The 25,845-nt window shown below is 50.3% G+C and overlaps 1 protein-coding gene across 1 annotated transcript in view; it reads left to right on the forward strand.

Annotated features, from left to right (window-relative positions):
* PLB1 (phospholipase B1) overlaps positions 1-24,121 on the forward strand; it is a 129,334-nt gene extending 105,213 nt beyond the window's left edge. The window contains exons 47-60 of the mRNA XM_055400362.2: positions 2,012-2,072; positions 3,210-3,268; positions 4,880-4,947; positions 5,194-5,237; positions 5,432-5,531; positions 9,586-9,637; positions 10,847-10,927; positions 12,443-12,508; positions 13,047-13,141; positions 14,343-14,424; positions 15,278-15,376; positions 16,090-16,185; positions 22,133-22,207; positions 23,729-24,121. Coding sequence (XP_055256337.2) covers positions 2,012-2,072; positions 3,210-3,268; positions 4,880-4,947; positions 5,194-5,237; positions 5,432-5,531; positions 9,586-9,637; positions 10,847-10,927; positions 12,443-12,508; positions 13,047-13,141; positions 14,343-14,424; positions 15,278-15,376; positions 16,090-16,185; positions 22,133-22,207; positions 23,729-23,932 — 1,182 coding nt within the window. The 3' untranslated portion in view covers positions 23,933-24,121. The remainder of the gene's footprint in view (positions 1-2,011; positions 2,073-3,209; positions 3,269-4,879; positions 4,948-5,193; positions 5,238-5,431; positions 5,532-9,585; positions 9,638-10,846; positions 10,928-12,442; positions 12,509-13,046; positions 13,142-14,342; positions 14,425-15,277; positions 15,377-16,089; positions 16,186-22,132; positions 22,208-23,728) is intronic.
* The last annotated feature ends 1,724 nt before the right edge of the window (positions 24,122-25,845 follow it).

Below are 25,845 nucleotides of genomic sequence, written 5' to 3' on the forward strand. Positions count from 1 at the left end.
TGGCATAGGGTGCAGCCTATGCACCCGAAGCAGTTCTTCCCTTGGGACAGACAGACGTGCTCCAGTTCCGACCTGCGTCTGTTCATCTGCAGGGGATGGACTTGGCTCTGGCTCATCAGTTCTCTGAGTTGTTTCTAAAGCACTCATGGATGTAGAATTATTTTAAATTGCATCTTCTCTGGATATTTGTCATCTACACACAAACATGTTCTTGATTTCAATAGAATTTCCACACAGAAGGAGGACTCCATCAAAATGACTAATTGAGCAGTTCCTTGGAATAAACTCACTTACATCAGATTAAGCAAATAATATGTAAAGGAAGTTGCATTGTTGCTCCCTTGTGAGAGGAGTGTTTTAACAAGGTGTGTCTACGTCAGCCTCTGATCAGATGAAAGAGACAAACTTCCAAAGGTTTGGCAGCCACACACCTAGAGAATCAGACAACACCAATGTGTGGAGCCCTACTGTGCAGTCAGCACTGGGCTTGTCCCTCAAGCCGCTCTGGGGACGTGCAGGTGTCTGGGACACTAGGAAAAGATGTCTGTTTCTCTCCCAACTTCTGTGCCCTCTGCTTCCTACCTCATCCCCTCCTCCAGCACTTGGAAGTGTGCTCTGTATTCCAGAGTCAAGAGAATGTGACTAAAAGTATACAGGTTATGGGCTTCCCTGGTGGCTTAGTGGTAAAGAATCTGCCTGCCAATACAGGAGATGTGGGTTTGATCCCTGAATGGGGAAGATCCCCTGGAGAAAGAAATGGCAACTCACTCCAGTATTCTTGCCTTGGAGATCCTATGGACAGAAAGAGCCTGGTGGGCTCCATGGGGTTGCAAAAGAATTGGACATGACTTTGCGACTAAAAAACAAACAAAAAATCCAAGTTATAGACTTTAATTTATACACATGCAAGGAACTGGTTGGCTATTAAATACACAAAAAGACATACACATGTTCGGAAATGATATGCAGGAACTACAAACTTTGCATTTGTAAACATTTCATAGTGCTTTCATAAAAATATTATAATTATTGTTTTGGTCCTAGCATTGTAATTAGTGTCCATTCCGTTCCGTTCCGTCGCTCAGTCGTGTCCGACTCTTTGCGACCCCGTGGACTGTAGCCTACCAGGCTTCTCTGGCCATGGGCTTCTCCAGGCAAGAATACTGGAGTGGGTTACCATTTCCTTCTCCAGGGGATCTTCCCAACCCAGGGATCGAACCCGGGTCTCCCACATTGGAGGCAGACGCTTTAACCTCTGAGCCTTAGTGTCCATTAGTTTCACGTTAAACAGCACCACCTAAACCCATGTGGAACCCGGTGGTTATCCTATGGCGAGGAGATCTAAGACAGTAGTTTGCAAACTCTATGCAATGGTCACCTGGGGAGCAACTAAAAGGTATCGAATCCAGGTGCCACCCCAGACAAAGTCAGAATTTCTGGGGATGAGACCCAAGCACTGTTTTGTGCATGGGGAGGTGGCAAACACCCTTTTTCTCTTCAATTCCCCTCTCACTCCATCCACAACCCACAGCTCTTTGCCTCACACCATCCTCTACAGTGACATAGTTTCAGCTAAGGAATTCTTGGTGGAGACTGGAACTAAGAAGGTTGAGGAGGCATCTGTGTTTGTGTTGGTGTCTATACAGAATTTTAGGATAAATTCTAGATTAGTGAAAGTGAATGTGTTAGTTGCTCAGTAGTGTCCAACTCTTTGCGACCCCATGGACTGTAGCTCACCAGGCTCCTCTGTCCGTAGGATTCTCCAGGCAAGAATACTGGAGCGGGTTGTCATTCGCTTCTCCAGGGGATCTTCCCTGGATTTAACATAAAAGAATCAATGACCTATATCCTGGATGCCAGTGTCTCTCAGCTGTCTCTGCCGGTTTTCATCAAGGCACGATGTTCAGGAAACAACTGTGTGTGGGGGAAGAATTCTTTAGCTAACTCTTCTTGGGCTAGCCTTCCTGCACCGTGAGTGTCTGCTGTTGTGTGTTTGCTTTTGTTGATTTAGAACTGGGGCAGTGACTTCCTGTGTACGGAGCAGAATCCTTCCAACCATGTCCCCACGTCAGGTGAGTATAAACCTCATCACCCACTTCAGCCAAGGGCTGAGTGTCAGGTTGCTGGGAGAACCTACAAGCACATCTGGGAGACTTGGGCAGGCCTCGCTGATTCCTGTGCACTGTAGGCCGTGGTCCTGGGCAGCCCATGACAAGCTGGCCCGCAGCACTGCTGGGCCCCAGGTGCTCCACAAAGCACACTTCTCATCTCAGCTCATTCCTCCTGGCAGCCCCTCAGGCCTCCCTGCCTAGTGAGGCGGGCGCAGTCAGGGGTGGGGGTCTGCTCTGCCTCCCTGCCTAGTGAGGCGGGCGCAGTCAGGGGTGGGGGTCTGCTCTGCCTCCCTGCCTAGTGAGGCGGGCGCAGTCAGGGGTGGGGGTCTGTTCTGCCTCCCTGCCTAGTGAGGCGGGCGCAGTCAGGGGTGGGGGTCTGCTCTGCCTCCCTGCCTAGTGAGGCGGGCGCAGTCAGGGGTGGGGGTCTGCTCTGCCTCCCTGCCTAGTGAGGCGGGCGCAGTCAGGGGTGGGGGTCTGCTCTGCCTCCCTGCCTAGTGAGGCGGGCGCAGTCAGGGGTGGGGGTCTGCTCTGCCTCCCTGCCTAGTGAGGCGGGCGCAGTCAGGGGTGGGGGTCTGCTCTGCCTCCCTGCCTAGTGAGGCGGGCGCAGTCAGGGGTGGGGGTCTGCTCTGCCTCCCTGCCTAGTGAGGCGGGCGCAGTCAGGGATGGGGGTCTGCTCTGCCTCCCTGCCTAGTGAGGCGGGCGCAGTCAGCGGTGGGGGTCTGCTCTGCCTCCCTGCCTAGTGAGGTGGGCGCAGTCAGGGATGGGGGTCTGCTCTGCCTCCCTGCCTAGTGAGGTGGGCGCAGTCAGGGATGGGGGTCTGCTCTGCCTGTGCTCATGATCCCCACAGCTGGAACTTTCTTGGACCCCTCAAGAATGAATTGGGCTCCTCTCCGGATGGCTAAGAGCCATCAAGCCCGTTACCTTCAGTGCCTTGGTTGCTCTGGATGCCTGGAAGAGACAAACTTTCTAAAGCCTTAGGCTGGAAATAAGTGTAATGGGGATGGATGGGATGAGAACAGAATCTCAGGCTTCTGGTCAGGTTAACAGTTTAAAAGGAAGACCTCGGCCAACCATCCATCTCTTTGCCTGTCTCCTTAGTCCATGAGCTCCGACCAGCGGATATCAAAGTGGTAGCTGCCCTGGGTGACTCGCTGACTGTGAGTACTGAGTTGAGCCAGGAATCAACTCTTCTTCCACACTGGCTCTGTGTTCAGCATCTAGCTGACACTGTCGAGAACCTACCTGTGTCCAGCACTGAAACACAGCCAGGCAGCCACGAGACATCAGCAGGCAATCTAGAAGCCCTGCCCTCAACCCTTCCACACCCCTGCTCAAACACCACCTCACCACCTCTTCCCATGAGGCTTCCCTCCAGCCCCAGATCAAAGCCATTCCATCCCTTCTTCCCCCCTGTTCCCAGGCATTTCATCTGTAGGTACTTATCCAAGTCTGCCCAACATTACTAGGGAACTTATCTCCCTCACTCAGCTCCCTCACTCCTTCCTCGGGTGGTGGGTCTACCCACATACTGCCCAGTTCCCCTTCACCCCATTCAAAAATGTGTTCTTGGGGGCAGAAGGGACCCAATTCCTGCACATAGTATAGTTTCACTAAAGGAATTATTGGCCAACCCAAGATTTCGCTATTGCTATGTGTGAGACAGTCTGCTAGCTTTTCAAAGGGAAAAGAAGTATGAGATGTGGTCTTAACCCTCTTGAAACTTGTCCAGCTGGGGAAATAGAAAACTTACACTGAAGGAGATACCTATCCAGATAGGTGACAGATAGGACTCTTGAAATCAGGTATTCATTTCTATAGAAAAACAACTTCCCCGTGTGTGTGTGAGTGCATCTTAATTTCCATACGAACATGGGGAAAGCTGTGGAAGGATACACATCAGGCTCTTAAGCATTCATCGGCTCTGGTGGTGTGTGTATGTGGGTAAGGGGTGAGGAGGGATGAAGAACCTGCAGCAGGAGGCAAGGTTATTAAAGTAGGGGTAAATTATTAACTAAAAAATTGTTGTATTATTTCCCTGGTTCGCTTACTTTTGTAAGTTTCGAAGAGGAATTTCTCTTTTTTTTAATACTAGGGCCTTTAGGTAAAGCTTGATGGAGGAGGTAGAAGCTGACCAAGGTCTTAGGGAATGAACTGGAGACTTAAGGGCTAGAAAGAAGGACGTTTAGCATTCCAGAAAGGGATGGAGTGGCTGTTAATAGGCTGCCCCAAGGCGCTCATGCTTCAGATCAACTTGTTCAGACCTGAAGGTGTGTGTGGACAAGAAGGGGGTGGGGGGTGAACAAGCAAGGAAAGTGGAGACCAGGTCGTGGTGAGCTCAGCATGCTGGGGAAGGGTCAGAGTCAGGGAAGCGTGAAGAAGCAGGTGTGCTTGGAACAGCAGGTGGGCAACTGAGTAAGGGAAGAGACGCTGGGGGCTGGGGCCAAATGGAGGTCAGAGCTGTCACGGCGAGGGGGTGAGCGTCACACCGGGGAGGATGGCAGAGGGAGCACAAAGAAAGGGGTGGAAGCCAGAGAAGCTGGGGAGGAAGAATCTTGCTTCTTCCATGACTTGCTTACTGGTTGTGTGTGGAAGGCTAGGGAGTCAGGACAACTCGGAGATTAAGCGGCCTGGAGAAAATCTGGTACCATTTTCAGAAAAGGTAAATCCAGGTCCCAGCTGCTACCCCAGGGCCAGAGGTTCTCTCCCCAGTGCCCCCAACCTGCCCCTGACCCAGCCCAGCTCTACAGCCTTCTCTTGGCCTTTTTCAGACAGCAGTAGGAGCCCGACCCAGCAACTCCAGTGACCTCCCCACATCCTGGAGAGGACTCTCCTGGAGGTGAGCGTGTTCTCCTTACCTGTCTGTTGATGATGCTCCCCATACAGGCATGGGTGGTATGTTTCCCCATCACTCGTCAGAGATGAGGCCCGGTACCCATGGCCCAGCGCTGAAAGGCAACGTGATGCCCTGATGCTCATGCTAGTCCTAAGGGGGATAGGAATCCTGCCCCAGGGCAGCATCTCTGGTTCTGACTCAGAAACAGGACGACCGGTGATTTTAACAAATGTGCTTTCTCTTCCCCAGCATTGGAGGGGATGGCGACTTAGGGACCCACACCACACTGCCCAGTAAGTAGCAACACAGAGAAGCACCATCACTGTGGCCATAACAACCCCTCGCTCTGGCCAGGCCCCTCCCCTGAGCGAGGGAAGAGAAGGTGATCTCTAAGGAGGGGGAGGCAGCCCACCCTGAAAAGACCTGTGCCCCACATTGCACAGCCACCTCCCCCTCACCTGCGCACCCTCCATCTCCCCCTTCATAGACATTCTGAAGAAGTTCAACCCCAACATCCGCGGCTTCTCCACCGGCACCCGGGAGGAGACGGCGGGGCTGAACGTAGCCACGGAAGGGGCCAGGGCTCGGTGAGTAGCCGTGGGTACTGGAGGGACAGAGGCGAGCAAGGCTGAGAGATCGTGGAGGAGAGAACGGTGGAGTCTGAGCAGGACCAGTGGCTGTGCATGGAGTGCTTCTGCCACCCAGCCCCGAGCTGCCCCTCACACGGCTTATCTCCTCAAGTCCTCGCCCACTTTGAGATGGGTATTAGCATGAGGACCCAGAGGCTTAAACCGTTTCCTGAATAGCCCAGGGTCATCAGAGCAAGTGCCCGGAGAAACCAGGATGGAACAGGCTGAATCAGAGCCTTTGCTCTGTTAACACCTCTCAGGGCAGTGGGAGGAAGCACTTGAGGGTGGCTGGACAACAGGCAGGCGGCCGGGGCCCAGGGTGCATCCTGCTGACTTCAGCCGACCTCCCCACCCAGGGGAGGCCAGAGTCGAATGCGTGGGTGACTCTCAGCACCCCGGGAATGCAGAGCAGGGCCCCAGAGAGGGCCATTCTTCCTTCCTCTCTCTTCTCATCTCTGAGCCTTTAGCCCTGGACTCTGAAAAGGCCGTATTTGACACCAGGGAGTTAGGTGGTAGAGCCCGTAAAACACCAAGGCAGTTGTTTGTTTTCACTTGGATTTCTGTGGTTGACAACAATCCAGATAATTAAAGTTGAAATGCCTGACAGAGTTCATTGATTTTCTGCACAGAGCGTGCTGGGTCTTTGCTTTGTAGAAGGGTTGCTGCAGTCACATCACCAGGGAGACAGAACCGGCTTGACTCACTGTTTACAGGCAGCATTCCTTTCAGGCCTGGTAAGGAGGGCCCCACGCTCGGTAGGTTTGAGTCTCTGAGCCACAGGAAGCAATGTCAGTTCCTCAGTGTCATAAGCAGGAAGAACTTATTTTTCTGTGAAAAATCGGGCTGCCTGGGGCCATAATATCAACATCTAGTTGCTAGTATTGCCATTATTATTGTGATGATTTTATTAATATCATTATAGAACTCAGGCTTCATTAACCAGGAATTGATTCTTTAGTCTGTTGACGTTCAAACCCCCTTCCCCTTTCTTGCTTCACTTCTCTTAAACTGCCTTTTCTATTTCACTGCTGGTTGGTGCCTCCGTGAGAACGAAGAGTGGCAGGGCAAGTGGCTGACACATGCAGCTTCTTGTTAGGATCTCAGAGGTCCTGTGTTAGGGGAAAGGACAGCAAGCCATTAGTCAGCTTAAGTAAGCAAGGATGGAGCACCGTTCTGTGAGCCTTCCTTATCTGCACGGTGTCATGTGGCATGGTGTGGAAAAGGATGAGTTCACCTAAAGAGAGAGATGAATGTGCCACAGCAGAGCAACCAGGATAATGAGACCTCCGGTTAGATTATCTATGTCCAGCCCCCAGCCTTGGGCAAGTCACTTAGTATCTCTGAACCTGAGTTTCCTCATCTATAAATGGAGATAATAATAGTACCTACTTCTCTTGACTGTCACAAAGATTCAATGAGACCAATAACCCACCTTGTTTGTAATATGCATGAAAAAAAAAAGTTGGTCGTCATTAGGGTATTTTGTTTCAAAGTTTTATTCAAGATCAAACTTCCTATCAATCAATAAGTAAGAATTCACTGAGCACCTGGGAAGGACTGAGCCCCATGGTGGTTACTAAAAAGATACAGAAGAATCAAAAAGTGAACTGTCTGCCCACAAAGGGCTTGCTGTCTAGTTAAGGAGCCTAAACCAATAGGAAATCATTTTGGGGGGAAGAAGTGTTGTTTATGGTAATGTTGCAGACTGAAATGATTTTGTACTTTGGAATGATTTGAAATGATTTTGTACTCAGAAAACAGAAAAGTGTAAAATGTGAACTGGGCAGTCTAGTTACAGACAGGTACAGACCCAGAAGGGACCCCAGAAAACATCTAGTCCTGCCTCTTTGTAGAAAGATGAAAAAATTCAAGGTTAGCAGGGTTCTGTAACTTGAGTGAGCTCCACAGCAAATTGGTAGCAGAGCTGGAAGGGGATCCCTGGTCCCATAGCTCCCAAAGCATGGCTCTGCACACCAAGGCTGAAAAAGGAAATGGAGGAGGTGTGGGTAAACAAACCCAGAGAGAAGGCTCCTAGGGGAGGTAGGGCTTGCTCTGAGCTTGAAGCGTGGGAAGAACTTGGCTAGGGAGAGGGGAAAAGAGGGCATTCCTGACTTCCGCTAGTGTTCTGAAGTGCTTATCACCCACAGATACCCCTGTTCATATCTCGAACCTGTAAAAAGATTACAGAGACTTCTGTGGTCACCTTTAACCAAGCCAGGCTTTCCTTATGACTGTCTGACATACCCATGATAGTAATAGCATATGAGATACGGTCCTGAGTGAATAAATGAGAAACATGGCAGGGATGGTACCATGTACGCTTGGCCACATGCCCAGCTCAGTGTGGACATGCAAAGATTTAAAATACCCATTCTGTACCAGTTCCTTCTTTTATGACTTCTTCCATGGAAGCCTCCATTTGTTGTATCCCTTCTGTTACACATATTTGTTTTAAATAACTGCTTTATTGAGGTATAATTGACATAACTACACTGCACCAGTTCCCCAGTGGCTCAGATGGTAAAGAGCCTGCCTGCAGTGCAGTAGACGTGGGTTCAATCCCAGGTCAGGAAGATCCTCTGGAGAAGGAAATGGCAACCCACTTCAGTATTCTTGCCTGGAGAATCCCATGGATGGAGGAGCCTAATGGGCTACAGTCCACAGGGTCACAGAGAGTGGGGCACAGCGGAGTGACTAACACTTTCACACTGCACATGTTAAAAGGGTGCAATCTGATCAGTTTGTTATATGCATATACCTGTGAAACCATTACCTCAGTCAAGATGATGAATGTATCCATCACCTCCAAAAGTTTCCCTGTGCTGCTTTGTAATCAGTCCCTCCCTCCTGCCCCTTCCCATCTCTCTCCCACTCACTCCCTGGGACCCAGGTAACCACTGACCTGCTTTCTTGTCACTATCGATGAGGTTTAATTTTCTAGAAACAGCCATAGACGATGTACTCTTTTCCGTTTTTAAAAAAATGCTTATTTATTTGGCTGCACCAGCTCTTAGTTGTGACTGCCATCTTTATTGCAGCAGGCAGGATCATTAGTTGTGGCATACAAACCTTTAGTTGCAGCATGCAGGATCTAGTTTCCTGACCAGGGATCGAACCCGGGTCCCCTGCATTGGTAGCACACTATCTTAGCCACTGGACCATCAGGGAAGTCCGTGTACTCTTTTCTTGTCTAACCTCTTTCACCCAGCAAAATTATTTGACATGCATCCCTGTTGTTATGTGGATCACTAGTTCATTCTCCTTGATTGCTGAGTAGGTTCCATTGGCATGCCTCTCTCTAACCCAGAAATATTCATGGCACACATCTAGGGGGTGAAGTGAGGACTAGCCCTGCCAGTATTTGTCTCCCTCATCCTGTTTTATTACCAGCGGGGAAAGTGAGGAGATGGGGAATGGTTTGGAAATCCAAAGGAATGATAAAGAAAAACAGAAGGATTAAAAGAAGAGAGACTGGGACTTAGAGGTAAAGGTTGAAGGAGTCATGAAGCCTGGAAAGGAGGAAGCTGAGGGATCATTTGGGATGATGGCTTTTTTCAAATATATGAAAGGTTATTTTTAAGACAGGCAGCCGAATAAGAACTGAACAGGCTCAGCCTACAATGAAAAGAGCTGGATGAAATATAAGGGAACGTCCCTGATGGGATGGTTGAGCACATCCCCACTTCCCACCCGCCAGCCACCCCGCCCCTCACCACCATCCCTGCTGCCAAAGGGGCCTCAGAGGACCAGGCCTGCAGAAGCAGGTGGTGAGATGCGTTCAGCCCTCTGGCAGGGTCACAATCAACTGGGGCTCCAACAGCAAATCTTTGATTGTTCATAGGTTGAGATTTCTTGAGAATTGAAAGCCTTTCAATACTTTCTGAAGGAATAGGTCTTTATATAACTTTTTTTTTTTTTTTTCCTGAAACATCTCCTCGCCAGGCCCAAATCCTACAGCTTGCGCCCTTGCTCGTGAACCAGCTCTAATGTTCCCTTCTCTTCCCCTGCCCAGGGACATGCCAGCCCAGGCCCGGGACCTCATGGAGCGAATGAAAACAAGCCCTGTGAGTACAGGCCCCAGGCCACCCTCTGTCTTTAGCTGGGGTGGGTGCAAGTGGCCCTGAATGAGCCCCCTTTGTGCCACTGCACTTCAATCTCTTGGCTCGTCTTTATGAGGGACCAGATGAGCAGGTCTTGCCATCAAGAGGCCGTCTCTGCTGCACCCCTTCCCCAGGCACCCTCTCCTCCAGGCCAGCTGCAGGAGGAAAGATGAGCAGAGAGCTGGTGGAGGTGGCAGGCCTCGGCCTTTGGCAGCTTTCCATTGTACCCAAGAGCTGGCTTCCCAAACCCTATTATGTAAACTTTGGCTTCTAAAAATAGGCTTCTCATTCCAATCCTTCCTCCTTCCCCCTCACCCAGCCCCTCTAAACCTCCTCACCAGCACTTTTTTCAGTGCTCTGGGTTTATGCCTTGAAATTCACTGCCTGGCAACACTCCTATTATGGGGCTGCTGAGTGGAAAGCAGGCTCCCTAGAACCTCTCCAGCCCCCTCCTCACCTCTCTGTCCAACTGGTCCCCTTCCCTAGACCCAGGCAGCTCTGGGCTTTTGCATCTAGATGCGTCTTTTGCCCTGGGCTCCTTTGAAGGCCTTTGGATCACATTTTACTGTTGTTTGGTTGCTAAGTCATGTCTGACTCTTTGCAACCCCACAGACTACAACATGACAAGGCTTCCCTGTCCTTCACAATCTCCCTCAGTTTGCTCAAACTCACGTCCATTGAGTCGGTGATGCCATCCAACCATCTCCTCCTCTGTTGGCCCCTTCTCCTCATGCTCTCAATCTTTCCTACCATCAAGGTCTTTTCCAGTGAGTCGGCTCTTTAGTAGTATGTTAATACAAGCCACCTCCTCCTGGACTTCAGCTTTCTTAAGATCTCAACGGGAAAAAAATTCTCTGTACTGAACACACACACACAAACATACACACGAACACACACACACGAACACACACACACGAACACACACATGAACACACACACGAACACACACACGAACACACACAAACACACACACACATGAACATACACGAACACACACACACGAACACACACACACCCTTGCCCGGCACCAAAGTGAGGGCGAGGGAGCGCCACTTGACATCTTCTCTCCACTGTGACACAGAGGATGAAAGGCACTGGAGGGAAGGTATGTCTAGCACAAGCATGTGCCCCCTGCCCCCACCAAGGCCTAAGTGGGCTCTTCTGTCCCCTCAGGAAATCAACCTACAGAAAGACTGGAAGCTGATCACGCTCTTCATTGGGAGCAACGACTTGTGCCATTACTGTGACAATCAGGTAGGCCCCTGACCGGCCCCCTGGGGGATGGAACTGAGAGGGGAGCTGCTGGCCAAGGTCATTGTCTGTACCCAGGCTGGGACATCCCTTGTGGGAGGCACCCAGGCCGGCTTTCCCAGGCACCTGAGTCTGCCCAGACAGCCCGGTTCACACACGCCATGACAGGCCAGCCATCCCCACTACTGAGTGACTGCTGCGTTGGTTCCCTGATTCCAGACGTGTCTGGATGTCCCCACTCTCAGACACTGCTGAGGTGGTCTCTCTTACACCCTTAAATACTGTTCTCTGGTAGCCAGTGGATAACCAGGGAGCCCCCTCACCTGTTTGGAGTCTCTGCCCATTTTTTCGGTGTTTCTTCAGGGTGGGGAGGTTGCAGGGGGAGGCTGAAACAATGTCATAAATATGGTTGATGCAGTTGAACTAATCCTGATCCATGGCTCACTGCCCTTCAGGGACAAAAATGTGTTAATCACCTTCAGCCAGCCTATGAACCCAACCCACTCCGAACCTTGTTTCTATAGGGAAATACGTCCAGACTTACAAACTTTGGGAAGTGATAACTTTTGGAATTCATCTTGTTCTAAGTTGAGGATGGGCTATATTTTATTTGGCCAGGAAAAAAAAAAAAAGCAGCTGCCATAACTCAGAAGTTGTGCTAGAATGTTTGACAGTCACAGGCAGCAGAGAGAAGGCATTTATCATTCCTTGTGGCTCAGAGAGACAGTCCCCAAATTCTAGATGAGAACCAGTCTTCCCCACACAACACAGGGACCTCTCTTCCTCACTGCCCAGACTAGAGGCAGAAGTGATCCAACCCCATAGGATCTTAAATGTCCTACACTCTGTGGGGTCCAGGGAACTAGAAATGACCCCCAGAAGACCTGTCTTCATGCAGAGTCAGGTTTACCTTCCTGAGAGCAGCATTTTGTGGAAATGACTTGGGGCCACCACCAGGATTCAGGCCATGTTTTTGGAAGGGGCTAAATCAGCCTCCAGTTGGGAGAGGGGCCAGAAGAGGAGACCCACATACTGAGTTATAAGGGTAGAAGTGATGGGAAGGCAGTGGCAAGGGGGCCAGCACTGTCAGGATCTGGATTAGAGATACCATGGAGTAGGGTGGGGTGGGGGCCGTTGATGGTACCTAGTAAGCATCAAGGGATGACTTTTCTTTTTCTTTTTTTTTGGTCTGGCTAGGTCCTTGTCATGGTATGTGGGCTCTTCATTGCAGGCTTCTCTGGTTTCAGCATGCAGGCTCCACAGTTGCCGGGCAAGGGTTTCTTTCTAGTTGTAGCACGTGGGTTTAGTTCCCCGACCAGGAATCAAACCCACATTCCCTGCATTGGTGTCCACTGACTACCAGAGAAGTCCCCAAGGACTGACTTCTTACCAGAGACTATGTCCATCCGCAACAAGGGTTGGGCTTCCCATCCAGTGCAGGACCCTCCTGTGCTGGGCATCAGGCCACCTTCTCCCCCTCCTCCCAGGAGCTGAGCAGAACCCCTTCCTTCTTCACAGGAGGCCCGCTCCGCTGAGGAGTATGTTAAGTACATCCGGCAGGCCCTGGACATTCTCTACGAGCAGGTAGGGAGGCACAGCGGCATGTTCCCGGGTCCTATTTCCTGCCAGCAATCAGGCTGTTTGCTGGCTTACCGGGGGCCGCTCCCTGAACGCAGCTAGAGGACTTGTGCTCAGTGAGATACACACTGCACAGAGTCCCCCAGGAGCAGGTACCCGGATGGATGGGATGGGAGGGAGGCAGCTGCCAAGCTTCTCTGTGGGCTGGAGTCTTAACTGGATCTGACTGCCTTGGTTGGGTGGCAAAGAGCCTACTTCTGGAGCCAGTTGGCCTAACTTGTAGCCAGGCACTGTGGCTTCCTAGCCATGTGACTTTGGGCAAGTTGACTGTGTCTCAGTTTCTTAATCTATAAAGTAGGGCCAATAAAGACCATTCCATGAGATAATATAAGACACATTCCCTCTCTGGGCTTCAGTTTATTTGGTAAAATTGGGGAGAGGGAAGTAGACTGTAGACGATCCCCCAAGCTCTTTCCAGCAGTAAGCTCTGCTCCCCAACAAGTGCTTGGGGACTACTGAAGCCTACCCCCTCTACTCTCCACAGCTTCCAAGGGCTTTTGTCAACGTGGTAGAGGTCATGGAGCTAGCTGACCTGCACCAGGGTCAAGATGGAAAATGTGTCATGCCATTGGCAGCCCAGTAAGTAGACAGACGTGGTCCCAAGGCGAGGGCACCTAGGGAGAATGGGGCTCAGATGCCAGCAGGTAAGACTGAGACAGTCCTGTCCAAGGGGCAAACATCAACAATTAGCCAGGGGCTTGGAAAACCATTCTAAAGTGTTGCTACCTTATTGCATGCCTGCTGTACGCAAGTTGCTTCATTTCTCTGGACCTCACTTTGCCTTTCCGGAAATGATCTGTGAGGGCTCCAGAATTTCTGTGGTGCCAAACCCCAACTTCAGCAAGTTGTTCCCTGTTTGAGAGGCAGCACTAGGCAACGAGCTTTTGAGACAGCTCTACTGGGCCTCACATCCTGGCACTGCCGTTTAGAAGCTGTGGGACCTTGTACAAACCACACCACCTCTCTGGGCCTCTTACTCCTCACGTGTAAAAATCTCCTGGGGAAGAGAGGTGACGTCTAGGGGAAACACATGTAAAGTGCATGGTCCCCATTGGGCAGGCGCTCAGGAAATAGTAGCTATAATGTGCTTCTTAGGACTGGCCTTGAAAGCCAGGCTTAGAGCTAAGTTACATCATGCAAGAATCTCTGTTGGCCTGGAATTTGTTAAAGCTCAGCTCTGACCCTGCAGGAAGTTGCCCTCTTTAAGGCCAGAGGGTTGCCCAAAGTTCCTGTGACGGTTGTTATGGGGGAGGAGATTCTACAGGGTAGCTAAGAAGCCCTATCTGGGGTCAAATGGATTTGCTGGGAAGGTGACCAGCTGGTTCCAATCTTTCCTGGAACCTGGTCCCTGCCTGGAACCTGGTCCCTGTGTGGAGCATCCAGTGCCACCCAAGAGCATCTTCCTGAAGGAGAGTCCTCAGCAGCTGAAGGTAGAGAAGGGAGGCCTCAGGAACATGAGAAAGAAAGGCTGGGCCACTTTGGGAGTCTTCCCAAAACCTCAGCCCCTCCTGGAGAAACTCCAGGAGCCACAGGCTAGGGAAGGAAATAGTCAGGTGGCCAAGGAAATGGACAGCCTGTCCACAGGAGCCCCAGGCACTGTTGCCAGCCCTTCTGCCTTCTCTCCTAATAAGCACCTTCTGGATCTCATGTCCCTGAGTCATGCTTCTCTGACCCGGGCCCAAGAGGCAGCAAGTCTGTGTTGTGGGGGCACCTGTGTGTATGGAAGGGAGTGGGAGCAGCCTCCCAGGGGCCCTGAGCCTCAGGACTCCTTACCACACAGGAGCAACTGCACCTGCCTCCAAGGCTCCCAGGAGAACTTGCCAGAGATGCAAGAATTGAAGACGGTGAACTGGGACTTCCAGGTGACTCTGTGCCCCTTTTTCCTCCCCACCCTCCTCTTTACTCCCGAAGCAAGGATTGGGAAATTGAGTGTTTGGCAGGGTTCTGCTGAAAGCAAGGCCACTTCCTAAAGGCAGATCATAGCCCCTGAAATGTGTCCAGGTAAAGCAACATCAGGGGAGGGGAGTGAGAACTCAGAAGGGAAGCTGGAAGAAACCCCTTCTCTCAACTCTCAGAGGAGGCATCACCCCTTCACCCTCCACCCTACCCCGAGGAGAGATGGGCTGTGTTCACTGCCCTTGGGCTCCCTCCCTCCTTACTTTCTCATGTCTGTCTCTGCTCTTGCTGTCCCCTCCCTGGACCTGCCCGCCTGGGTCTTTCTGCAGTGCGTCCATCTCACGCTCAGAGCTTTGTCTTCTTACCTCTCTGAGAAGCTTCCCTTGACTAAGCTCCCTGCTGGCAACTTCAGTCAGCACTTCACTGACCCTAAAGCCATACATGAGTTTGACTTTTACATCTCACAGATGGATGACCAGCACCTTGAGGGTGAGCACAGCTAGTCTCTCCCTTTTACAGTCTTCCTTTGGGTACTTAAACAGTGCCAAGACTGTGGATACTCATCCTAAGGTCTAAGGCATTTTGAGGAGCTGGTGTTGAAAAGTTCCCCATTTGGACTGGAGTCCCATGTTCTAATCCACTTCTTCATGCAGTGAGAGCAGGGTGGTGTCCATGCCTGGTGCAGCCCAGGTGGATGCTTGTGCAGTAGAGCAGTTCCTCTGGGTCTCCTGGCCCTGACATGACCCACTCGAGGCCTCAGGGACAGCCCGTCTGTCCAGCCTTGCTGTGGGACTGAGCAGCCTCTCTCCCCATCCCTAGAGTGCCCTGTCGACACTCTCCTACCAGTACCTGCAGCGTGAGGACTTCGCCGTGGTCGTACAGCCTTTCTTCCAAAATACTCTTGTCCCCCTGAACAAGGTGAGCAGCTGGGAGGCACGTGTATTGCAGCCGTTATCTTGGGGGGAATGTATTTCCTTCTCCACATGGGCTTTTTCGGACCATCTCTCTCCAGGAGTGCTCCCAAGGAGCTGCTGTTTCTGCTTTTGCTCCTTCCCCTCTTTTGAGTATTACTTGAACTTAGATGTAGTTGGAAAGAAAATGTGAAAATTAACAGTGACCAAGCTCCCCAGGTATGGCTCTGATATTTGCCAGGTTGGAATAAAATGAAAGCTTCCCCAAAATATTCAACTATTAGGGCAGGGATGCCGAAGGAAAAAGGATGGACTGTAGGTGGCTATGGGCTTCCCTGGTGGCTCAGAGGTAAAGAATCCGGGAGACCTGGGTTCAATCCCTGGGTCTGAAAGAGCCCCTGAAGGAGGAAATGGCAACCCACTCCAGTATTCTTGCCTGGGAAATCCCATGCACAGAGGGGCCTAGTGGGCTATAACCCATGGGGTCCCAGAAGTCAGACACAACTTAGCCACAACAAACAATTTGGTTGCTTTAAAAAACAAAATTTTTTAAAAATAAAAATTCCAAAACTAGTTTCTCCATCAATATCTGAGCCAACTGGCAGCAGAAATGAAAGGATGGAAAGTGGAATGCCGAGGGTGCCACTGCCTGGGGCAGAGGGGTTGGGCAGGTAGCAGTGCTGTTATCTCAGGAAGAAAATCCCCTTCCTTTGGTCACAGAGAGGGGGCGCTGACCTCACCTTCTTCTCCGAGGACTGTTTCCACTTCTCAGAACGTGGGCACGCAGAGATGGCCATCGCTCTCTGGAATAACATGGTCAGTACCTAAGGGGTCGAGTGGGCTCTGGTCAAGGGTACACCCAAGGACGCTCTTTCCTACAAAGAAAAGCCTATTGGTTGATATGGCTCCTTTCTCCCCAGAGTTCAATATGGCAGCTCACATATTTGTCCTGACAGATTCTATTCTTTCTGTAATTTCCTGGTGCTGTCGGGGTATAACTTTGTCATCAGACTAGATGAAAATATCAGCATCAACCCTTTACTGTGTGATCTTGGGCCATTGAGTCCACTCTGGCCATTTGTGGGCTTCCCAGGTGGCGTGGGTGGTAAAAAATCCACCTGCCAATGCAGAAGACACGGGTTCAATCCCTGGGTCAGGAAGATCCCCTGAAGTAGGAAATGGCAACCCAGTCTAGTATTCTTGCTCAGAAAATTCCATGAACAGAGGAGCTTGGCAGGCTACAGTCCATGAGATCACAAAGAGTCAGACATGACTGAGCAACTGTGTACACACTGGCCATCCGTATCAATATCTACAAAAACAACAAAAGTGACACAGATCTTAGAGATAATGTGTGTACCGCACCCAGCACAATAATCCCCACACTCCCTACTATTATTTCTTTAAACGTTTAAAAGAGCCACTCAGCCAGTTTTCCCAGGCTGCCACCTAGTCTAGTCCTTTCTGGTGGGGAGAAAAGGAGATCTTGCAAAATCAGAGTACAGCCCAGGGGCCACAGCCCTGTGCCTTGCTCTACCCTTTACAGCTGGCCACTCATGACTGGATGGTCAGCTATGTTTGCACAGAGCTTGACAAGTAACCCTGAGCGCTGTATCCTTTTGTGCAGAGCAAATAAAATGCCTTTCCAATCCACTGGCTTCTTTTGATCTAGGCTCAGCAATCCCCACCCCAACCTGCATGTTCTCTCCTTTCTCCCATGGTGACTAAACCATCCACACGCCTGCTCCTTTGACTGCAGCTTCAGCCCCACTGTGACTCTGCCAGGCAGCGCTGTGCAAATATTCCCACACCTGTCAGCTCCACCAGCATGGCCACTATCTTCCTTGGCTGACTCACAATATTGACTTTCTCCTTAGCTACACCACCTCCTCCTCCTCCTCCTCTCAGAACAGCATATAAGCAGGTTTTCTCCTTGGCCTACTTAATTGCAGGCTCAACCTCCCTCTGCTTGTGTTTTCCTGGTGTTTTCCTCCTGTTGACATCACAGTCTGCCCACTCCTGGAACTTCCGTCATCTCTGTCCATCCAGGACCGGGAATTGCTTTGAGTTTGCTTCCAACCCTACTTCCACAGTGGTTTTTTAAAATCAAAGTTAAAACAATATAATTCCTTGGAGCAGTTATGTTTCTCTTGATGATTTTTTGCTTTGAAGTCCAGTTGTCTTTCAGTGACTGAGTCATTCAACTTCATGCTTTTAACCACCTCCCGCCCCTGCCATAGTAAAGGCTGGATATCTCTGCATGGTTTCCTTTCTCCCCCTGCAACCCTGGGGGAATCCATGGATTCCAAGGAGGGGCAGGAATGCTAAGCCCTTAGCCTTTCCCTCCCAGTGTCCCCATCAGGGTATGGTTTTCCTACCTGGGGGTATTTGGAGCCTGCTTAGTGCCAGGACCCTCTGAGTCTCCTGGAACCGATGGCCATATTGATGACTTGAGCATTACAGGACCCACCTGTCTCATTCTGCACAATTTAATGTAGTTCTGGCCTTTCTCTTCCAAAGCAGCTCAGTAGGTCTCATAAAAGCAAGTGGAAGGGATTTCGATCTGAAAACAAAAGGTAAATGCTGCATGGAGCCATATTATTACTACTACAAGACTATTCATAGCTCCCCAGCCATACCCCAAATTTAAAAAACAGCAGCAAACACAAAGCAAAACAAACCTAAAACTATCTATGAGTATGTTGTGCTGTATATATCCTGTGCTATATGATTTGTGGGAATAATTACATAGTCCAGTGTTTTCCTCCAAAAACATCTCAGATATAAACCTACAGCATCGTGCCAACTTCTCAGGTCATCTTCTTCCTGGAATTTCACCCCTAAAGTGACATAAAATAAGTGGCAAACCAACAGGACTGGAGAGGATCTTGGAGGTAGGTCATCGAGCCAGGATGATCTGTAACTAAAATACAGAGACATGGAACAATTTGCGAGGGGTCAAACAGCCAGCAAGTGGCAGAACAAGGATTAGAACTCAGGTCTAATCACCAAGCATCCTGGCTACAACACCAGCCTGATAAGCACATGTGTAACCGGTGAATTAATGTCTCAGAGTCCTATGACATAGTGTCTGCAGGCTTTGGCTGATATATCGGGTGCCCCACTGTGGCAACAGACACTCTTGAAACTGTTCCATCTCGTGCCCCTCCTCTAGGAACAGTTTTTGCCTCCTTTTTCAGAGACTTTCACAAAGTCAGAAACTCCAAATGCACTCAGGCATGTTTTTCTCTTCCTTTTTCTTTTGTCTTCTTACAAACAGTCTTGCCGCCTCTTTTCTGATAACTTATTCCTCCACTGCTGCCGGATCCCTCTTCTGTGGAAATCTTACTGTCTTCTAACATTGACATCTCCCTGGGCATCTCCCCTAACACGAATCAGGAGATAATGCTAGCCTCCTAATTGGTGTCCCTATCTCCAAGGCTTAAAGCCATTAAAACAGCTCTGGCTGTGTATTACAGTTATTTGGGGGCTCTTAAAAATAATGAATACCAACAACCACTTTGTATATCTACTAAAGCTGAACACACATATTCCCTATGACCCAACAATTCTACTCCTAGGTATATCCCCAACAGAAAGGTATACACACATTTCACCAAAAGATGGACAAGAATTTTCATAGCAGCACTATTCATGACCCTCAAACAGGAAACCCCCCAAATGTCTACCAGTAGCAGAATGGGTAAACAAACAGCACATTCATGCAATAGAATAACTCACAGCAATGAGACCAAAACTTTAACAACATACAACTATATATATACGTTTCAAAAACAAGCAAATATAGACATGGTCTTATTGGGACGTGGACAGAGCTAGAAGAGAGCAGGAGGGAGCTTTTGAGTATTGATAGCATTCTGTTTCTTACCTGGATGCTGACTATGCGGGTATGTTCATTTTGTCATAATTTATCAGTGACTCATTTTTTGTATTTGTTTCTATATGTATGTTAGCTTCAATTAAAAAGAAAACAGTGCCTGGGCCTGATCCCCAGAAATTCTGACTTTGTCTGGGGTAGCACCTGGATTCAATACCTTTTAGATGCTGCCCAGGTGATCATTGCATAGGGTTTGTGAACTACTGCCTTAGATCTCCTCTCCACAGGGCAACCACGTGCTCTCCATAAATGAAATATGACCAAGTCACACCCCTGCTCTCAAATGTCCAAGGCTGGCCCCTCCCTGGGGAAGAAAGGCCAGGCTCCTTAGCCCGGCACGCCAGGCCTTCCGGGTCTTGGCCCCAATTAACCTCTCCAGCAGCCACTCCTACCAAGTGATCTGCACTTGGCAGTCCAGCAAGGAGTGACGCTTCCTGCACCACCCATGCTGTCTCCTGCCTCTGTGTGTTTGCCCTTGCGCATCCCCTTCTGTCTGGCTGCCTTTTCTATCTCCTTCCCCTGACTAACTCTGACCCACCTCAACACTGGCACTCAGATGCCAGCTTCAACAAGAAGCTTTCTCCAAGTCCCCAGAGCAGGCTAGAGCCCCCACCATCACCCCCGGCCCCCTGGTACCCATCCTGTCTCAGTCCTGTCATTTGCCACATTGTTGTATCCACAGCATCTGTCCTTAGGAAAGGTGGGTTCTAGCAAATACAACTCCCTGTTCTGTAGGCTCCAGGTCTGTGTGACTCCAGTTCGTCCATCCATCCACTAGGCCACTATTTCCTGAGCACCACGATGCCATAGAGGCTGCCCCAGGTGCTGGGGAAAAGAGATGCCCTGCTCTTGGGGAGCTTCCAGTCTAGTGGGGAAAAGAGATAAAAAGAAAATAATCAACAAGGTAATTTGTGACCACATTCAGGGCTTTTAAAAAATTAAAGCAGGGTGCTGTGACAGAGAGAAACGGTGGGGAGAGGGAGGCCTCACTGGAGAGTGACATGTGAACTGAGAACTGAATGTCAAGAGGCTGCCAGGCACACTGAGATCTCAGGCCAGAGTGTTCCAGGAAGAGGAAACTGGACCTGTGTGGGCCAGGAGTCAGGAATGAGCTTGAAGCGCGTGAGGAGCCTAAAGGCCAGTGCGGCTGGAGGGAAGGAAGCAAGGTCAGAGAGGTGGACAAGAGCAAGGGCTGGGTCCTTGGATGGCTTTCGGCAGGGGAGCCATGTGACCTGCTTTGCCCTCTGGCTGCTGCATAGAGATGAATAGGAGGGAAGCAAGAGAGGAACTCGACCATTAGGAAGCTGCTGAAAGTCCAGGTGGAAGGTGAAGGTGGCGGAGACCAGGGGATGGCAGTGGAGAAGGGAAGTTGTTGGATCTGGGATGTGGTTTGGACTGGCTGGTGGATGAGGTACAAGAGGAATAAAGGATGACTCTTCAGTTTGGGGTCAAGGAATCTGGGTGGACAGTTGAGGTGCATGGAGAGTAATAGAGTTGGAAGGGGAAAATCAAAAGTTTTTATTTTGGACATGGTCAGTGTGAGCTGCTTTCCAGAAGTCCACCTGGAGGAATCAGGTAAGATGTTAAATGTATGAGTCTCGAGTTCAGGGAGTCAGCCAACCTGATCTGTAGCATCTGTTCTGTCTCTAGGTGGTTCTGTTACAATAGAAATAACGCTATGTTACCTATGTAAGCCTCCTCCTGCTCACATGCGTTTCATCTTCTCATTTGATGCTCACAACACCAGGTGTGGAGTTGTCCGGTCACAGTTTAATGCCTCACCCCTAACCCTGGGGCAGTTCCGGAGCCCGCCTGGTCCCACACAGCATTATTAGCAGAGCCAGGACCCCAGCCCATGAGCCCACTGTGCTCTGTCCATTCACAGCAGCATCTCTCCCAGGACCAGAGCACCCCATTCTCCTCTAATTGTTACTAACAAACAGGTACAAAAAGGCTTTAAGACAACAAAAAGCAAGGTCCTGGGCCAGGTGTGGTCATTAGCTGGCATAGAGGACTTTCACTTCCCTCCTGGGCAGTACCTGTGTGTCAGGAGCTGATGAGGTCAGGAACAGGCAGGGAGCAGATCACGGGATGGGTGGAGGCCAGACATTCAGGATGGAGTCTGGATAGGTGAGTGCCAGGGAATCCATCTCCTTGGTGCAGGCCACGTGTCACAGGGCAGGGTACTGGCTAAAGATGCTGGGGAGGAGGTTACAGCAGCCTCCAGCTCATTCTCAGAAGGTCCCAGGATCAAATGCATTAAGCTAAACATGAACCATAATTGCTCCTCAGGAGGTTTCAAGTAAACCTTTTCATCTACACAAAAAACACACAAAAGTAGCTCAAGCAAGAAAGCTCCAATTTCTTAAGGATCAACAAGTCAAGCATAGTAATGATGTCATGGTAACCAGTGCATTTTCAAAGTGTTCTTGAAATTGATTATCCCCAGACACTTCAAGAAGTTGGGAAATATGCTCATCACCATTTTGTAAAGTTGAAAATGCAGAGTATCTGCATTCACAGCCACCCCCAGGGATGCAGGAGATGGAGGTCCTGAGCCCCCCCACCCCGACTCATCATTTGCTGAGGCCTCTGGATGGGTCAGACTCCCCTAGGTCTCAGTATCCTTCACAGTTAATCCCAGATATAGACTCAGGGTCCCTGTGCTCTGATGGACTCTGATTTGCCAATCTCTGAGTCAGAAGTCAGGTCCAGCTCTGGCCTCAGGGTGACTAGTGTCGGCCGTGGGCCTTGCTCCTTTGCTGGTTTCAACAAAAGGGGGAACCTGGTGTGAGATACTCCTCCCTCCAACAGTGGTGGGGGCTCAGCTTTGGAGAAAATCAAGGTTTCCTTTTCTCTCTTCAGCTGGAACCTGTAGGCCATAAGACCACCTCCAACAACTTCACCTACAGCCGAACCAAGCTCAAGTGCCCCTCCGCTGTGAGTAAGGTCCCGCCTGTCTGGTATGCAACAGGTGTCTGAGCTGGGGGAGGAGGGCCCTGGCCACCTGGAGGCACCAAAGTCCCCTGGGAGGCTCTACTGTCGGACACGGTCATTCAGGACCACCCTTCTCAAATCTCACCTCCCCTGGCTGCCCCTGACATTTCTCAGGTCCCCAGGGCGCTCAGCTGGGAGTGAGGCAAGTGAGAAAGCACAGGCTCACCGAAGCAGGAAAAGGCTCAGGGGAGGCAGATGAGCAAACACTGGCCAGACCCTCATTACCCACCATGATCCCAGAGGGTCTGAGGCATCCTCTGCCTTAAACATGCACCAAAGAGCCCTCCCGCACCCGGCATGCTCCTGGTACCGGAGGCTGCAAGGCAGAGAAATAAGACACTATGTCTGTGCTGGGTGCCTTCATCGTCTTTCTGGCTTTCCAGCACTCCCAGTGTCCAGGCCCAGACACCCTGCCCCAGACCACTGACGAAGCCCCCCACCTTGCCTCCCTGGCTCTTGTCTGCCTTCTCTGTCCATCCTGTAATCATTGCCAGACACAGAGTGGCATACCTGGAAGGAATTCCAGTCTTGTCAAGACTGCTTGAAACCTTTCCCTGGTCCCCATGTCCCACCGAAGAGAGTCCAGACTGGAGGTCTGCCTCCCTGTATCACCTTAGACACACGACTCCGCTCCTGGAAAATGGAGCCACTTCCCTAACAAGACCCACGACGGCCCCCGTCTGTGCTTCTGCTTCTGCCATCTGCTCCCCCTGGAGGCTCACCCCCCATCTCCGCCTGTGGAAAATGTTCACATCCTACAAGGCCCAGGTGCTGCCACTTCTCTGCTGCTGTTCACCCTATCTCCTCTGCACGCCCACCCCAGTTGCACCCCGGTGTTGGTGTCTTCTCTCTGCATACCTCTCACAAGTCCTGACCCAGGCCCCGTGGTGATGTGATTATTTCTAAACACCTCTCATCTCCCAACTGGACCACAAACGACATCACATCTCAACCCTCAGGCACTCTCCGAGCTCCCAGCACATGCCAGCATGCCATCAGCCTTCACTGGGGGAACAGAAAGGATCCAGGGAGGCAGGCCCTTTGCATTTGGGGTGCTGAGTCCACTACAGAACCAGCTGTCCTTCCACACCAACTTCCCCATTCACAGGCACCCCTGGGATGGGAGGAGGGGAGGAGCTGTCCACTGGCGGCCTAGAGGAAACAGAGGGAGGGGCTCTGCCAGCACCCAGGGCTCCCTTCCATGGGTCACCTATTGTTCCTGATCATTCAAAACTGAGTTGACAGGAAAGGAGGTGCTGGTGAGAAACCAAAACCAAAAGGGTGTCCACTTTGGATACCCGTCCTCATTCAAGGGGCTTGGGCTGAGTGTGGATGAAGAAGCTTTACAAACAAGAAATGGGCTGTGGAAACAAGGCCATTGCTCCATCACTGGGATGGGGACCACACAAGCCTCAGATGGGTGGTTTTCCGGCCCCTGACCCAGAACTCTCTCCTCCTCCACAGGAGAACCCCTATCTCCGCACCCTGAGAAACAGTCAGCTGCTCCAAGACCGGGCTGATGCAGAACCCCCGGTGCTCTCCTGGGCCGTGCCAGTGGCGGCGGGAGGCGGCCTGGTGGTTGGTATCGGTGCAGTGATGACCTGGAGAGCCCTAAGAGGTCGCCAGAAGGAAAACTCTCCCCTAAGTCTGAACACCATGAGCTTCTAGGCTTGCCAGCTTTGTACAGGCTCTCATCCTGAATGCCCCAGCCCTCCACCTCAGCCCCCATCTGCCCACTACAGAGGCCACTCCAAAGCCGGGACACAGGAGGCCAAATGGATAGTCATGACTTCCTGGGGCCTGGGACCTATCCTCCTGGAATTGGTGCATTTAAATAAAGGCCAAAGCTGTTCTAGAGTTTGCAGTTTGCCTGCTTGAAGCGCTCACCTTTAACCTGTTGCCTGCTGCAGGTGTGGGAACTAGAAACTTTCATCTCAACAAGAATTGCCTAAGGGATGGCCAGCCGAGCCCAGACTGTCACCCTACATGCCTGTCTTCCATCACCAAAACCTTATTTCAAATGTGGGGAAAATGCCAGTCACCATGGCTAGAATTTGGGGGCTTGCCGGCCACCACTGCGAGCAATCCGACACATATCTGTTATGCGCATTTCTGTACTCAAGGCCAGGTAGAGCACTGAAGTACCTCCAAGGTTGCGCATGTCACCGCCCGGCCCACAGATGAACTCTTTTCAAAAGACAAGATGCTCTGTGACTGTGTGATTCAGTCCTGGGGCAGCAGTAGGCAAATGTGTCTGCTCTCGAGAAGAGGGGTTCCTTGGGAAAGGTTTTCCCAGAAGAGAGCAATTTTGAAATGTCATTTTACAAAAGGATTGGGACATGAACACTTCATATATCCTCAACCTTTCTCGAGGTGGTCCATTTAGGAAAGAATCCCTCTTTCTACACTATCAAGTTTATGAGAGAGCTAGTCAGAGTCGGTGTTCTTGCCTGGAGAATCCCAGGGACGGGGAGCCTGGTGGGCTGCCGTCTATGGGGTTGCACAGAGTCGGACACGACTGAAGCAACTTAGCAGCAGACACAGTCTGTAAACACAGCCTCCCTTCATTCAGCCCCTACCAAGGGCAAGGCCCTCAGCTGAATTCTTACACAGATAAGCTCTTTTATTCGGCACAAAAACCCAGGGAGGGGATAATGAAAAACTCTAAAGACAGAACTAGTGATTGCACAACATTGTCAATGCACTAAATGTCACTGAATTGCTCACTTTAAAATGGCTAATGATATGTCTTGGGAACTTCACCTCCATAAAAAACAAGCAAAAGTCCATTAAATCAGGATCTACTTATCTTTCTGATTCCAAAGTCTGAGATGACAAAGAATATGACATATCATCTGAATATGTGGCTTTCATCAAACCCCATTACCAAACTGAGTCACAATTTCTCAGACATTTCATCTATACGATGGAAAAATGGAAATAAGAGTATTTATTTTGCCTGTCTCCCAGTCTTGCTTAAAAAAGAAAACAGAAGCTGTATGAAAGCTCTCTGTTCCTCTAAAACACTGCACACATGAAAGTGGGCCATTTTCTCTTCTATGAAGAGTTGAGCTAGGGTCTAGATTATTGGGGACCTAGGTTCAGAGATGGGTTTGGGGACTTGGGAGTAATGTGTGGATGAAGACTACTTGCCTTCCACTCATGGAGGTTCACCATCTTGTTTCTGTTTGGCAAAAATGAATAGTCTCTCCAGAGGACCTCCCAGTCCCAGTTTTCTAGTTTCAATTTCTGCTTCTGAACAAGAGGAAACAGCATACCTGCCCCCACTTCTTCCTGTGGACAGAAAACAATGACTAAATAATCACACACCCTAAAGAACCACCACATCCCAGTTTGTGTTCTTGGCTTAACACAGCATAACAACCAGGATAACCCATGAGGTTGAAGAACTCAACTTTTTAAAAATTCCCTAAGTTTCCATTTCAGTAGTTCCTACTTCAAAGAACCATGAAACTCATAAGTCTACCCTCACTTGGATTGGGATTGAAATTTATACTACCCGAGTAATCCAGGAGCTCCCAGTCTGAAAAATTTATGAAAGATGTGGTCCCACACGGGGA

The sequence above is a fragment of the Moschus berezovskii genome, chromosome 11 (assembly GCF_049115385.1).
Source record: "Moschus berezovskii isolate FMDL1 chromosome 11, NW_MosBer_1.0, whole genome shotgun sequence".
Lineage (NCBI taxonomy): Eukaryota > Metazoa > Chordata > Mammalia > Artiodactyla > Moschidae > Moschus > Moschus berezovskii.